This window comes from Onychostoma macrolepis, chromosome 16 (assembly GCF_012432095.1).
Source record: "Onychostoma macrolepis isolate SWU-2019 chromosome 16, ASM1243209v1, whole genome shotgun sequence".
Taxonomy (NCBI): domain Eukaryota; kingdom Metazoa; phylum Chordata; class Actinopteri; order Cypriniformes; family Cyprinidae; genus Onychostoma; species Onychostoma macrolepis.
The window spans coordinates 6,393,688-6,411,036 of NC_081170.1; the positions used below are offsets into that span (position 1 = coordinate 6,393,688).

General features: G+C 36.2%; 1 protein-coding gene across 1 annotated transcript; it reads left to right on the plus strand.

Moving 5' to 3' along the window:
- Positions 1 to 1,316: 1,316 nt before the first annotated feature.
- Positions 1,317 to 13,315, plus strand: LOC131521648 (trafficking regulator of GLUT4 1-like). The gene is made up of 2 exons (XM_058746587.1): positions 1,317 to 1,640; positions 13,157 to 13,315. The coding sequence occupies exons 1-2, from the start codon at positions 1,317 to 1,319 to the stop codon at positions 13,313 to 13,315; spliced, it is 483 nt and encodes a 160-aa protein (XP_058602570.1).
- Positions 13,316 to 17,349: the final 4,034 nt, after the last annotated feature.

Here is a 17,349-nt window from a genome sequence, read left to right on the forward strand (position 1 = left end):
AAATGATCATGCTGTGAACACACACACAGTCACACACAAACACAGAGGAATACATTTGTGAGACTAAAAAAAAACTGCTCTTTGAATCATAATGTAACATTTTTGAAAAAATTATTTTTTTCAGTTCTAAAAATGCAAAACTTTGACAAAAATCATTTTTATTGTTATAATTGTGATTTCATAATATGTAGATATGAATCCAACTGAAAAAAACTTGTGAAAAGATATCTTTCAGTTGGTCAAATAGCAAATAGTAAATAGTGGAGCTCTGCAGCCGTCTAGTGGTAAAAATGATAATTTTTTAATTTTGAAACTGCAATTTCCAAAATATGGGCAAAAATTTTACACTAAACCATGTGAAATGATCCATGTTATCCCCATGAATGAAAGTTAGAAATGTGGGTCTTTTACTAAGTGAGATTTACATAAAAAGCTGTTTTTTGTATAAAAACCTATATAAAAAATATTTTTTAATTTATTTATATAAATGTAAAAAAATATCATAAATCCTCCAAAAACTACACAAATGTGGAGTAAAAACATTAATAAACAGAGTAAAATTACATTGGTTTAAAAAAAAAAAACAATTATTTTGCTACAAAATTACATTTTGTTGCTTGGGGTCTCCAGAGACCCCAAAGACCATGAGTGCACAACCCAAAATGGAGACTGCACAAGGGTTAAGAAGGTGTTTTTTTAATACAGCCTGAAATATAATTTAACAAACATAATTTGGTGTTATGATTTTAATGATCAATTAATATGAGTATATCTGTAGGCCTACTGAGGAATGATTTGCTATGTTTAATCTGGCTCATCTCTGTTTTCATGTAATGCAGGAATATGATGTAATCTGATGTATAATGAATTCAAAACCATTCATTCCTTAAACAGTTGTTTTTCAATGAATTAAGAGCACTTTTTCCTCTAAAATACAGGAAGGTTAAGTTTCTAACATGTAATGAGTAAATGCAATGGTGGAAGGAGTAATAAGGAAAAAGATTAAAAAGAGGAGGATTCCCAAAGATTCCCTAAACAATGCTCGGGTGTGGTGAAATAATCCTCTTGACCCACCTGATATTTCATGAATTTCATCAGAGTAAACGTAAAACTACTGTACAAGTTGGTGCTTGCAGTCACACTGTATAATGGAAACAGCAGTAAAGTTCTTGTCACCCCTCCCCTACAACCAACAGCTCCCATTTGCTGGCTACTTTCATCAGCACATAAAAGACTGAACCAGAGTACAGTATTACATACGTTGCTGCAGATCACAAGGCAAAGAAAATTACAATCAAAATCCAATAAACAGAAGAATGGATCCCAGCCAGTCTTCCATTCAGCCTCCAAAAGCCTACAATTCATCTGAGAAATCAGGGATGCCTGCAGCAGCAGAACCACCAGCATACCAGCACAATCCTGCTGGACATCCTCCTTCCTTTCCAAGTCAGCCAGTCCCCCAGGGCCCCTACATCCAGGGGCCGTATCCAGGACAGCCTATGGTCACTGTGCAGCCTGCAGCTTTTGTGACTGTCACTCCACTGGCTGATCCAGTGTCAGATTACCTGTACTACTCTATCTTCATCATGTTGTGCTGCTGTTTACCTCTGGGCATTGCTGCACTGATTTACTCCATCTTTGTAAGTATATTAGTTTCATTGAATTTTATTTAATTTCTTTAACATTTATATAATCATTAAGCATAAAATTGCATAACATGTTTGTAGAAGTTAATATGGTAATCATCAAAAGTTAATGATTACAGGTGTCGTTATAATTCGTTTAAAAAAAAAAACTATGGAAAAATGATTCCTTATTAATTATTTTTGACTTTTTTTTTCTATCAATCAGTTTTTTGCCACAACAGTTTTTGTGTTGTGTATTATATGTTTCTTTAAAGATTTCTATTATGAGCCTCTGTCAATGGCTGGTCAAAAATTCAATTTTTCTGCATTGTGGTTTGGAGAATGAATGGATGGATCATTCTGCACTTATTTACATTTATTTCTAGATGGAAATATATGTCTTTTTAAACAAAAAAAAAATCTAAATATCATCAAAATATGTTTTATGATTGGAACAATCTTTTATTTGATATATTTCATACAGATATCATACAGGTGTTGGTCATATAATTAGATTATAATCAAAAAGTTGATTTATTTCACTAATTCCATTCAAAAAGTGAAACTTGTATATTATATTCATTCATTACACACAGACTGATATATTTCAAATGTTTATTTCTTTTAATTTTGATGATTAGAGCTTACAGCTCATGAAAGTCAAAAATCAGTATCTCAAAATATTAGAATATTACTTAAGACCAATACAAAGAAAGGATTTTTAGAAATCTTGGCCAACTGAAAAGTATGAAAATGAAAAGTATGAGCATGTACAGCACTCAATACTTAGTTGGGGCTCCTTTTGCCTGAATTACTGCAGCAATGCGGCGTGGCATGGAGTCGATCAGTCTGTGGCACTGCTCAGGTGTTATGAGAGCCCAGGTTGCTCTGATAGTGGCCTTCAGCTCATCTGCATTGTTGGGTCTGGTGTCTCTCATCTTCCTCTTGACAATAACCTTACAGGTTCAGGTCAGGCGAGTTTGCTGGCCAATCAAGCACAGTAACACTATGGTCATTGAACCAGCTTTTGGTACCTTTGGCAATGTGGGCAGGTGCCAAGTCCTGCTGGAAAATGAAATCAGCATCTCCATAAAGCTTGTCAACAGAAGGAAGCATGAAGTGCTCTAAAATTTCCTGATAGATGGCTGCGTTGACTGTGGACATCAGAAAACACAGTTGACCAACACCAGCAGATGACATGGCAGCCCAAATCATCACTGGACTTCACACTGGACTTCAAGCAACATGGATTCTGTGCCTCTCCACTCTTCCTTCAGACTCTGGGACCTTGATTTCCAAATGAAATGTAAAATTTACTTTCATCTGAAAAGAGGACTTTGGACCACTGAGCAACAGTCCAGTTCTTTTTCTCCACAGCCCAGTTAAGATGCTTCTGACGTTATCTCTGGTTCAGAAGTGGCTTGGTAGCCCTTTTCCTGAAGACGTCTGAGCATGGTGACTCTTGATGCACTGACTCCAGCTTCAGTTCTCTCCTTGTGAAGCTCTCCCAAGTGTTTGAATCGGCTTTACTTGACTGTATTCTCAAGCTTGCGGTCATCCCTGTTGCTTGTGCACCTTTTCCTACCCAAATTCTTCCTTCCAGTCAACTTTGCATTTAATATGCTTTGATACAGCACTCTGTAAACAGCCACACCTTTCAGTAATGACCCTCTGTGACTTACCCTCTTTGTGGAGGGTGTCAATGTTCGTCTTCTGGATCATTGCCAAGTCAGCAGTCTTCCCCATTATTGTGGTTTCAAAAAACAAGAGATACCCAGAATTTATACTGTATGGATGGTCATTTATTCAAACTCAAATGTAAATATTCTAATATTTTGAGATACTGATTTTTGACTTTCATGAGCTGTAAGCTCTAATCATCAAAATGAAAAGAAATAAACATTTGAAATATATCAGTCTGTGTGTAATGAATATAATTTACAAGTTTCACTTTTTGAATGGAATTAGCTAAATAAATCAACTTTTTGATGATATTCTAATTATATGACCAGCACCTGTATGTGTGTGTGTATACAGGTTTATATATCCTGGTAGGGACTGAAACCTGAATACACACAGACTCATGGTCTCCATGGGTACAAAAGCTCATAAATCATACAGAATGAGTTTTTTTGAGAAAAAACAAATATGTAGGCATTATAAAAATGGCAAGATCGTTCCCGTAACTTCCCTATAACTGAACAAGTATGTGTACGACAAGTGTTGTTGCACTTTTCCTGTTTCATGTAAATGACTGCCAGTTGTATAGATAAATGTGTCGCACTGGAGAGTTTTGAGTTTTAAGGAAAAAAATATTTTATTAATTATTACTGTTGTACTGCAGTATAAATAATTTCACTGAAAGAAAAAAACTAAGAAAAATTTTTTTACTCAAAACTTGCTAGCAAATTTAACAACATATTTTCAAGTCAAGGCTACACACAGGGGCGGTTATAGGATTTCATCCTCACCTCTCAGTGAGAATATTTAGAAAAACCATTGACTAAGCAGTGCCTCTCTGTAAATCAGCAACACTGTATTCTTATCAAGTCAAAGGAAGCCTACCACTTAAATTGGTACCAATTCAATACAAAACTTTTTAAAATTATATTCTTATATTAAATGATAGTCTTTCTGCAGGCTACCGTTCAAAAATCAGAAGGCTATTGTTTGACTAACAGAAAATTGTCATTATATCATTATTTATATATACAAGAATTACAGGTCAGGCCAGTAGATTGGGGCCAGTGTTGGGAAGGTTACTCTGGAAATGTAATAGGTTACAGATTACAAGTTACCCTATTTAAAATGTAATAAGTAGTGTAACTATTTCAATTACTTTATTAAAGTAATGTAACAGATTACATTTGATTACTTTTTGATCACTTTTCTAAATTTCTAACAAATGTTTTCAACTGTTAATTTTTCAACATTTTAATCACTTTAAACCAGGCCTTAACCTTACAGTAGTACTCAACACTGATTACTGTCAGACTTTAAGCCTTCGTCACTTGAATTAAGATTATAATAATTTAATTTAAAGCACAGCCACTACTAAATCAGACTTTAGCACTTTCTTTTTACTTTGAAATCATTCCGAGATTAAATACTGATTTAAAATCATAACAATAAATAGTTTTAATAGCTATACTGTTTTTGAAATCAAATTTTTGCACGGCTATGACAGGAAACACTGGCATCTATGCCTTGGCTCTATGCACACACACACACACACACACACACACATACACACACACACACACTTAATTGACTTCTTGCATAAATTACATTGACTGCTCTAAGATATGAGACACAAATAGGACACATGCCATATATATATATATATATATATATATTCAATCACGGCTCGCATCAAGTTCAAGACACTGATGCTTGCATATAGAACAACCACTGGCTCAGCACCCGTTTACTTGCACTCTCTATTAACAAACTACATCCCCTCCAGAAATCTGAGATCTGCTAGTGAGCGACGCCTCGTGATACCATCACAGAGAGGCGCAAAATCACTCTCTAGATCATTCTCATTCACCATTCCTGGCTGGTGGAACGATCTTCCCACCTCTATCCGGAATGCTGGATCCCTGTCAATCTTCAAGCAACAACTGAAAACTCATCTCTTTCGACAGCACTTGACTTCATCCTAAACTTAAAAAAAAAAAAAAAAAAAAAAAAAAAAAAAAAAAAAAAAAATTATCTTTACTTATTCCTTCCTTTGGTAGTTTGTATTTATTTGAACAATGCCTGAGACTTGGTGTTGCAAGCACTTCGTATGTCTGATTGCCTCTTCAAGATTAATCGCTCTATGTATTCCCCAATTGTAAGTCGCTTTGGATAAAAGCGTCTGCTAAATGACTAAATGTAAATGTAAATGTAAATATATATATATATATATATAAAACAAAATTGGAAATAAAGTATCGAATAAGCATGTGGCATGTGTCCTATTCTGTATCCTAAACTCAAGAAATATTTGTGTCTCATATCTTAGAGCAGTCAGTGTAATTTATGCAAGAAATCAATTAAGTGTGTGTGTGTGTGTCTGATGTAACACCCTTTGTAATTTTTTACATTTTCATAAGTACCTAACTTATGTGTTTTGTTGTTGGAAAGAACAGAAATCATAGTGTACAGCCCATTCATGATTATATTCTTGCCTGTTTCTTGGGGAAATATTACTAAAGCTAAAAGAAATAGAAGGTATTTAGTCATCATACAGGTTTAGCGGTGTAACGGTACACAGACATGTCGCTCAGTACGTACCGTGGTTTTGACGTCACAGTTCGGTATGGTTTTGGTACAGCAGGGAGAAAAAAACTAAAAATAAAATTGCTTTTTTTTTATCAAACAGTGGTTTACTGAATAAATTGCTTTTTCTTTAAATAAATTCAATTATAATTAACATTTTCTTAGGTGTAAAAATCTACCTCAGCTTATGCTCTAAACAATAGCTCTTTTACATTACTATAAGGTTACAATTAACAAAAGAGCTCAAACATAAATTTAATTACTATTTATTTTTAAATATAATAATCAACACTCAACTTAAAAAAAAAATGTATGCAAACGTGTAAATTGCACATAATGCAGTTTTTCAAACTACAGTCCTTATGTTTTGCTTCTTTGTCGCCATCTGTTTGAAACCTGTAATTGCAGTTATTTGCAGAATTATTTTCTTAACGTGTGTTGTGCACCAGCACAGTGCACAAATCTATTGTTTTGAGGAGTATGTGTGGCTGTCAGTCACTGCACCAGTGTGGATATTCACTGTACTTCGGAAACACAGATTCTACCCTACATCTTGGAAGTATGACCCAAATAATTTTCAACAAGTGGCCTAATTACCAAGTCTGCCAATTTTGTTCTGACCAACTGAAGAAAAAAGCATTATAATAAATTGTGCTACTAATGGTGATTAAATGCAAATTATTATTACTGTTATACTTTGTTCTCAAATTGAATGTTAACAACATCAGCATTGTGTGTATGTAGTGTTTATTAGCGTTACATGTAGATTTCAATTTCTGTACAGTCTAATCTTTAATTGTCATACCTTTCGAATTTCATATAAAGAATTTATTTTAATCCAAAAAGCAAATTATTCTTCCTTAGAACTTGTTCTCTTTAAATTTCAAATCTTGTGTAATCCCATGCTATCTGTAATCAGATGCACATTTAAAACGGGAATATAATGTAATTTCAGTCACTTGTGTTTCATAAACACAAACTTTTATGGATTACAGTCCACCATCAAAATAAGTTTAATTATTCCAGCTGCTGTGAGAAAAGGCTATAAACAATCCGCCACCTGCAACATCCTCACATGCGATATAGCATAATAGCCGAGACAACCTCTTTATGTTTAGTTTACATACATGACAATGACACAGCGACATGCTCGAATTTCCCACGAAAACCTACCAGTACCACTTAAATTGAAAACATTATAAGCTTACTGTTGTGAATCAGGCTAAGATAAGGAGATAAGGAGTTTTGAACACTGGCTGGTTACGTACTTGCTCAAAAAAGGATTTCGGATCATTTTTAACCAAAAAAAGTTGTGGACTTTAGCTTTAAATTAACTTCTAAATGATAAAATTTCTATTTGTTGTTGAAATACATTCATTTACACTTAACATATTTATTTAATTTTATCACTAAATAATTAAGATATCACTAACAGGTAAATAAACTATAATGAGTATATAGTCTAATATTTTGTGAAATGCTCTTCTCTAGACTTAATTTCTCTAGTGAATAAATGAACTGTGCACATTGATGACTTGCCTGAGGTAAGCTAAAATGCTTGTAAACAAAAGACATTTTGTTTACAAGCTGCTTTATTAGTGATGTCTTTCCGTAGTTGAAACGCAGATTGAGCGATTACGTGAGGCATGAGATGTTCATTCATGTTTATTTCATGTTAAAACTAGTAGTAAAGGGGAAGGAATGATTATGTTCACTTGCTCTTTATGCTGTCGTTTGAAGGGAGGCGTTTATACAGCGATCGGTCACGCCACATCAAAGAGCATCAAAACAGCATTTATTGTTTAAATTTCCTGAAAAAAAAAAAAAAGAATTTTAAAGATGAGATTTTGTTACGTATCAAACGTAACAATAGGCCTATATAAAACTGGAAGTTTCAAATGAAGGGCCACTCTTGCTGTGGTTAAAAACAATGTTGTATTTGTTCGGTACACATGCGTACCGAAACGAAAGACCCGTACCGAAAATCTGCAATTTGCTGCATAACTAAATATGGCTTAATAATGAAATAATCCATGGACAATTTCAGTCTTTGTACAAAATTTCACATTTAATTTGTAAGATTCCTGTGTCAAAATGGACACAGATACGCCATCGAATCAACTCATCATGAGGTCTAAACTAATCATCACTATCACACGTTGTCAATATTCTGAGTGGTTTCCTGTCAGCGCTTTCTTATCTACTCAGAAGAGGGATAATGACTAACTCAATCAGGAAAACAATAAAGATATTGGACAATTCACTGATACCCTCAGGCCTGCAAACACAGGATCTGCAACATGACTGTCCCATGACTTGTGTAAGGATCCACCCGCTAGTCCAAACAGTGGAAACTATCGGCCTGGTCGAAAGTTTAATGCGCATTCAGTCTTTTACTTGCACCTGGATGAAGATGGATAAACATTCCCGCAGACCCCTAAAGGGGGACACACCCCCTCCTCAGCAGAACACAATTCTACATAATACACTCTCTCATAATACAAGTGACTAGGGGTGTGCAGCGGAGCCATTATTTGTATCTGTATCTGTATCTGTGACAATCTCAAAATTATTTGTATCTGTATCTGTATCTGTATTCGGATAGATCCAGAAATGGGCGTGGCTTAAACCAGAAGTTCGTCAAATTACACGAAAATGCCATTTTAAATGCAAATCTGTTCGATTCGTAATTTTCATTTAACAAATATGCCTTGTATAACTAAAGAAAGTATTCTTTTTTTATTAAAATTATAACTTTGTAAATATCTTCTATTTAAAACTTTATCAAAACAGAAAAATAACTTTATTCTTCTTATTTTCCAGAGAAATTGTTGTGTACAAATTTGACAAGAGACAAGCATCCACAATCTTAAATAAGAGCACTAGTAGAAAAAAAAGAAGCTGAAAGAAAAAAAAAATAGAAATGGAAAGAAAGTGTTCAGTAGCCTACTCATGGCAGAATGACAATAAAGCTTGCTTGAACTTTAAGTAACTTAGAGATCATGTGTTGCAGGATCATTTAGGAGTTTTTTATCAACAGAGCGCAACAAATCATTTGGAACCTCCAAAAGCCTTGATCAAACATTACTTTTCTTCGTCTTGTATAATTAAATGTAATGCCATTCACGAAAAGGGCTAATGTAATGCGTTTTTACAGTTGGATTTCGAAAAGGTTAGAAGTTAGGACCGTTTTTAGTATATTTTTGTCGAATTGATATAACTCCAAAGCTCTGATTTCTGAGAGCATAGACCCCAACGCAGATATTGATTTGCGCTCATTTCATTCATATAGGCTAGTTTACACTCATTCACTTTACACATCCAGGCCCATAGCCAGCTATGAGGTCCAGACAGCTATGAGGTCCAGAACATGAAATGTTTCATGTTCAAAAATAAAATTTGAAAACATATAAAAAATTATTTAAAATCATGTTGCTGAATACATTCATGTGGCTGACTTGCAGCAGCTGCGAAACGTAGGAGTGAAGGAGCTTGGCGCAAGTGCAGCCTCCACTCCGCTCCGCCATGTTGCCATATCTAGTTATTATAAGCGTCGCTGGACTTGTTTTAATACTTAATGTAACAGCATTAATAAAGTGGGAAGATGAAAGTTGAGGTTAGAGATTCTGTATCCTATTTTCAAAATACAAGATTTAAACTTTTTTTGGTGCATTTTTCAGGAGATTGGTTGTGGTTGTTTTTTGTAGCAATATCTGGCAACACTGCTTTACCGGCACTGACGTAGCCTGGTAATACCAAACTCTGCTACTTCGCTTTTCTTCGTAGACAGAGTCTGGAAGGGCATAATTGACAAGCGTTTACTTTCTCGTGGGCGGGCGCTTGTCTGAAGTTTCAAATCATTGGTGTACCCGTAAGCCAATCACATAACGGTTGGTTATGACGTATGTTATTTGCCGGCTCGGCCGCCTCGAACTTCCGCTGTAAACACAGGTATGCGGCGAAAACAAAACCATTGAGCGAAATACCGCAGTGAAGATGGCTGTGAACGACTTTTGCAGATTATGTGAAGTAAATCTATGCATCCACAATTATCGCCTTGCTGGACTTTGGCCTCCCCAGTTTCTCGCTTACGATCGGTAACAGTTGATAAATTAAACTTTTCCCAAAACCTGTCGGGAGCAGGACCACAACATCACCTCCATTCAAAATGTGAACCAAACACTCTTCTTGTTCGGGCTTCAGTTGGCAAATCCCGGGAATATTCTCCACAACAGAGAGAATAGCATCCCGTGTCTCCATGTCCGCTGTCGTTTTAGATTTCCCTAACCTAAACTACAATCTTAAATTCGGCGCTTACCGCTGCTGCGGAGCCGGAGATAAACTGGGAGATGGTCTGCTATATCAGACTGAGTACAGAAGGTAAATGAAATTGAGCGGAAGTACGAAGTCTGACGTAGTCAGGCTAGCACTGACGGGCAGCAATCAAAAAAGGAGCGCACGGATAGTTTATTGCTGAGGAGACCACATTCGTTAGACAAACGCAATGACCGTGATATTATCTGTACGAAACTGTGTCAAACGCTATCAAAGCAGTACTAGCCATTATTATTGCACAAATCTTAACAACCGCAGACCTCACAAATGTAGTGCTGTTCCAGCAAACATGTGATTGTGTCTGCCGAATATTGTTTCTGTTATTCGGATACATCCGTTATTCGTTTTGAAGCCATTATCCGTGCCTTTCCGAATAAGGTATTCGGCTTCGGGCACATCCCTACAAGTGACTACTGTGAAATTGAGACCAATTTACCAATTGCACAGAGACCTTTAAAATTATACTAAATATGAAAGGGTTAAGATCATTAATTCTTAAGATATAATAAATTCAGTTTGTAAGTCTGGCAACTTGAGTTCTTGACACTTCTATGTCATGCCCAGGGGGGAAGGAGGGAGCCTAAGGATGGGTCAAGGGACAGATGAGCAAATGGTCTTTCTCCCAGATATTCCTGTCAGATTAGAACGTTTATTGTTTTATTGCATGTCGGGTATGCTGCGAGAGTTCCTGAGTTTTGGCCTCATAAGGAATTAATTTCATAAAGAAAATGATTTTACTCCTTTCACTTGCGACCATCTGCTTCCTGCACTTCTGCACCTCCAACTCACCCTCTTTTCTCTTACAAAAACAAAAAACAGAACAGAACCTTGCATGACGATTTTAAAAGACAATCATTTAAAATCAGTTAAAGTATTAGAGCAATATACTTAATAATAATTGTGTTTCATGCCCTTTTGTTTATGCGTGATGTGTTTTATGTAATTGGTGAATTTTATCTTTGCCTTATAACTTTTCCTTTTAGCAGATAACCAGTGATTAGTATCGTGTGGAAGCTTGTTTTATTAGCAATAACCTGGTGTGAATGAAATGTTGATATTATAGACCGTAAGCATGTGATAATACTTTATAGAAGTTATTAAAACTTGCAGAAATATTCCCCACGTGGAAGATTAAATATTAGGTTAATTTGTGTCCAAAGAGGAACAGTACGGGGCGTGGTTAAAGCCCTGCAACAACAATTTGATTGGAAGACCACCTAGTGGGACGGACAAAATCGGGCCGCTTAAAACTAAGTGACACACAGCCTCCGCGGTTGGCTTGCTCTCTATCTTTGGCTCTTTCGCCTCATTGATTGTGCTACAAAGCGCTCACAGCCGTAACATCGGGCTAGTGACTCCAGAAATCTTCAAAGCTTAGTCGTCGCAAACAGACTCTCATCGAGAAAACTGAACACGTAACTCTCACGTCACAAGGCAAAGCAACCGCTCACCAGAGGGTTTTCCTAGAAACACGTCACCCAACGACTGCATCAGCAGCCAAACTGCAGCCCTGGGGTTCCCTCAACCAGGAAAGGAAAACCAGCCCGCTGTCAGCTGTCAACTTGAACGCAAGTAACAAACAAATCTCCTCTCTTGCGGGAAAACTGGTAACAAATCCTTAAAAGTAACGACAAGTTAAGAATATCTGTTTTATGAGATTTCTCAGGTTGAATTTAAAGAAGTCGTAGAAAACGAGTATTAGAACTTTGGGAACTTCATACAAACGCAATAACTCATTTCCTGAACCGTGTGTGTGTGTGTGTGTATATATATATACAAACCCGATTCCAAAAAAGTTGGGACACTGTACAAATTGTGAATAAAAACAGAATGCAATGATGTGGAAGTTTCAAATTTCAATATTTGATTCAGAATACAACATAGATGACATATCAAATGTTTAAACTGACCAAATTTATCATTTTAAGGGAAAAATAAGTTGATTTTAAATTTCATGGCATCAACACATCTAAAAAAAGTTGGGACAAGGCCATGTTTAGCACTGTGTGGCATCCCCTCTTCTTTTTATAACAGTCTGCAAACGTCAGGGGACTGAGGAGACAAGTTGCTCAAGTTTAGGAATAGGAATGTTGTCCCATTCTTGTCTAATACAGGCTTCTAGTTGCTCAACTGTCTTAGGTCTTCTTTGTCGCATCTTCCCCTTTATGATGCGCCAAATGTTTTCTATGGGTGAAAGATCTGGACTGCAGGCTGGCCATTTCAGTACCCGGATCCTTCTTCTACACAGCCATGATGTTGTAATTGATGCAGTATTTGGTCTGGCATTGTCATGTTGGAAAATGCAAGGTCTCCCCTGAAAGAGATGACGTCTGGATGGGAGCATATGTTGTTCTAGAATTTGGATATACCTTTCAGCATTGATGGTGCCTTTCCAGATGTGTAAGCTGCCCATGCCACACGCACTCATGCGACCCCATACCATCAGAGATGCAGGCTTCTGAACTGAGCGCTGATAACAACTTGGGTTGTCCTTGTCCTCTTTAGTCCGGATGACATGGCGTCCCAGTTTTCCAAAAAGAACTTCAAATTTTGATTCGTCTGACCACAGAACAGTTTTCCACTTTGCCACAGTCCATTTTAAATGAGCCTTGGCCCAGAGAAAACGCCTGCGCTTCTGGATCATGTTTAAATATGGCTTCTTTTTTGACCTATAGAGTTTTAGCCGGCAACGACGAATGGCATGGTGGATTGTGTTCACCGACAATGTTTTCCGCCATGTGATTAAAAAAAAATATATATAATATATAAAAATTAAAATAAATAAAGAGTGTAAATGCAACTTTGCATCTTAAAATTCTGACTTTTTCTGGCAAGTTTATTTCTCACAATTCTTTAATCTTGCAAAATTTACTAGCAGTTTCTGAGAACAAAAATGGTTTTCATTATATGTTTCACAATTGTTTTCACAGACTCGAAATGCCAACTACTCAGGACAGCGAGAAATAGCAGAGAAGAACTCCAAAACGGCACGCACCCTGAATCACATCGGCCTTGGTATTGGCCTCGTTGTCATCGTAGTGATCATTATCTCCCAGATTGTGTTTTGGACTAGGATTAGGGGTAATTGATCATTACACTAATGTGCTTTAAGGCTGATTGTTGTATGTTTAAACCAATGAAAACTACCACACAGTTTCATGCTCTCTTTACTTCTGTAATGTGTTGTTCAGACGTTTTGTTTATGTTAAATATCTTGAGTGCAGCTGTGCTAATTTTATATATATATATATATATATATATATATATATATATACTGTATGTAAATGAAACTTAACATATGTATTTAGGTACATATGTACATAAATCTGTCTGTCTATCTATCTTTGTTGTTGTTGATTGCCACCACATATATCATGCAGGAACTGATGAGTCTGGCAGTTAATCTGAGAGGATTGTACAAGCCATATACATACAGTACAAGTGTAACGTGTCTTCAAGATTGAATATCTTTAAAGAAACACCCAAACAATTTAACAATGTGAGGTTAAATTAATAAACAAATAAATGATGATGTGATTTGAGTTATTACAGTTCCGGCCAGGGATGGACTGGGAGTAAAAAACGGCCCTGGATTTTCTCCCAAATAGGCCCGCCACAACTACAGTACAAACAGTTGCTATATCGCACAATATTACAGCAATCCTGTCGCATTTATGGCAAATAAAATCACAAAACCCATGGTGACCCTGCTGACAAAAACAAAAGAAACCATCACAAAATTCTAATGATTTTCACTACAAATACCATTACAAACTATCAACTTTTAACCATTAAAACCATTAAATAATGGTTTCCTGTAGTGTGTTTAGGGACATATTACATTAGTATTTTGTGTTTTTGTTTTGTTTTTTAAAAAGCGACCAATTACCAGTAGAGACCAACAGGCACCATTAGAATTTCCATTAAAACCAATACAATTTTCATTATAACCAGTAAAACCATTACAAATTATGTGATGGTTTCTATTTTTTTCAGCATGGGATTGAAATAAATATATATTATTGCATGTCAAGTGAATCCTCACTGTTTTGAGGTACTGACTGTGCAGAACTCTCCCACTTGAAAGGGCAGCCCACTACACGATTTCAACTGGATTTCACTCATTGACCACACTTTTGCTCTCCTTTTCCCTTCTTTATTTTGAAAGTTCGATGCAATGAGTCATTTAGTCAGGTGAAAAACCTTTAAACACAAATACAAACACCACTTTAAGAGCAAGCACAAGTAGATACAATCAAGCAAACCTAAGATTTAAATCCTTGGTTTTAAATTACCATAAAACAGCATGTAACCACAGCAGATATTTGAACATTTATGCAGTAAATACGCGGTTTGATGATAAACCGCTTTTAATCTGCACACATTTTAAATATAAAACAATCACTGCCAAAATTTAAATCTATTAATCAAACCAATCATGTTGAAATAAACAAAAAATCCAATTTCAATCAAAAGAAGAGTATGAAAGCTCACCGGCTACATCTCCATTGATTGTAGTGGGCTTAATTCTGCACAAAAGAGTTCACTTCAATCAAAGTAATGGCAAGTTTGCCACACTCATTTCTCAGTGCTGCTTTCTACTGCTGCTCTACCCTGACTTTGTGTTTGCTCTGCCAGTAGATCCAAGAGGTCCTCACTGCAGCCTGTAGCACGATGACGTATTGAACTATATCCACTACGTAGCGGATGTTTTACGCGCATGCGCTGTATAGGTCTCGAATAAAGTCATATTTAGGGGCCAAGCACCGAAGGTGCGGAGGCACCTATTGTATCCGTTGGCGTTCTTATTATTCTTTTTCTTCCGTTTCTTCCGCTCGAAAGTCAATGGCAGCCCATAGAACCGTTTGTGGGAAAGTTTGGGGAAAAAGGGAAAATTTGGCACACTGAGAGATGATAGTGTCAATAGTAACCAAAGCAAATTTGGAGTCTCTAACTCAAACTCTCTAGCGCCACTACATGTCCAAAGTTTCACTCATGTTTATGTTAATAACTTTATGTTAATAACCGTGGCTCAAGCCGAGTCGAATGAAGTCCAAAATTCAAAAATCGTAAGGTTTAGTTTTTTCGCTATTTTCAATTGTTCGTAAATCCTACTTTTTCGAACTCGTCCTAGACGGTTCGTCTGATTTTCACCAAAATTTGCTCAGACCATCTACAGACTATGCTGGCAAAAAGTTATGGAATTCCAGTCGATTCGTCCAAGCGTTCTCGAATAACACACTAACGAATTCACCGAAAATCATGCAAAAATGGATCAGAGGCTATATCTCCGCAACGGTTTGGTATATTGAGACCAAACTTGGTGTGTGTTATAACAAGCATGACCTGAGGCTACCTGCAGTGTTTCGGCGCTGTGCCACCTAGTGGTAAGGAGATATGAAAAATGCATATGTTTGCTTATAACTTGTGAATGGTTTGGCCAAAATTCATAAAACTCTTTAGATAGTCTCTTTAGATTCGGTGCATCATGCCGTGTCGAATGATATCCAATTTTCCCATGTCAGCCATTTTGAATTTTGTCATAAAATGCTATATTTTACGAACGCATAGACGTATCATTACGAAACTTGGTATACTTCTTCGGCACCATGCCCTGATGGTAGTAAAAAAGTTTGGGGACCACCTTGTGGTCAAAAGTTATAATGAAATTTATAAAAATGCTAATAACTTTTGCTTACATTAGCCTATTGTAACCAAACTGATGTTTATAGATTGCTTGGTTCATGCCGAGAACATTGATACCAATTTTGTCATAATTGGCTGAACTTCCCGTCCGCCATTTTGATTCATGTTGACAACCTACTTTTTCGAATTCCTCCTAGACAGTTAGTTCGATTTTCACCAAATTTGACTCGGATCATCTTCAGACTATGCTGGCAAAATTGTATGGAGTTCGTGTCGATATACAAAACGGTTTTCGTTTAGCGCATCAACGATTTTGCTGAAAAGATGCCATACTGCATCTGAGGCTGTATCTCAGCGAAACTTCGACATATTCACACCAAATTTTGTATGTGACATTGTCACCTCACACTGACCATGCCACATCAGTTTTGTAACAGCGCCACCTATTGGTCAAGAGTAATAAACCATTCATTAATTATTAATAATGAAATTTCTAAAAATGCTAATAACTTTTGATTGCATTAGCCTATTGTAATGAAACTGGTCTCAAATTATTTCTTGGGTCATGCCGACAACATAGATACCAATTATGTCATAGAAAGCCGAACTCCCTGTCCGCCATTTTGATTTATGTTGAAAACCTACTTTTTCGAACTCCTCCTCAACCGTTTGTCCGATTTTCACCAAAATCGAATCATATCATCTTCAGACCATGCTGACAAAAAGTTATGGATTTTGTGTTGATAGACAAAACCATTTTCGCATACCACAGCAACGAATTTGAGGCATGATGCCAAAATGACACTTGCGGCTATATCTCTGCAATACTTTTGCACATTGACACCAAACTTTGTGTGAAACATTGTCACCTCACACAGAACACACCATATCGATTTGATAACGGTGCCACCTATTGGTCAAAAGTGAAAAGTCATTCAATCATATTTCTAGTAGTTTTATATCATTTTTCAGCCGTTTGGACTACAATAATCTTAAAATGGCTTCAGTAACTCATGGCTGCAGTTGGTCTGATGCTTGCTTCTGTAGTGCTTGGCCCCCTAATTGCTGCTTGCAGCTATATTTTTATTTACATTTAATCATTTTGCAGACGCTTTTATCCAACGCGACTTAGTCAAACGACTTAGTCTAAGTGAAGTATAAAGCAGTACATGTAGCAAGGGTTTTTAACCTACATTACAATACGCGATGACCTACATTACATTACAATGTAAAAACTTTAATGTCTAAATTCATCCACAATGTTTTTGTCTTTACTGGCGACTTTGTCTTCGCCAGGATGCCCACATAAGTGCTGTATTATTATAAGGATACAGTAAGCATGATACGAAGAGTTTATTTGCAAAACAGATAACTAATTTTCAAAAATCATGTTTTTTATGTTATTATGTTTTTATTGTGTTTTGTTGTGTTAATTGGCTGCTTTTTTAGTTATTTTTTAACTGTCAAAACAACCCAA

Coding starts and splice junctions, on each gene's coding strand:
- LOC131521648 (XM_058746587.1), top strand. CDS start 1,317: ATGGATCCCAGCCAGTCTTCCATTCAGCCTCCAAAAGCCTACAATTCA. Junction 1,641..13,156: donor CACTGATTTACTCCATCTTT/GTAAGTATATTA, acceptor TTGTTTTCACAG/ACTCGAAATGCCAACTACTC.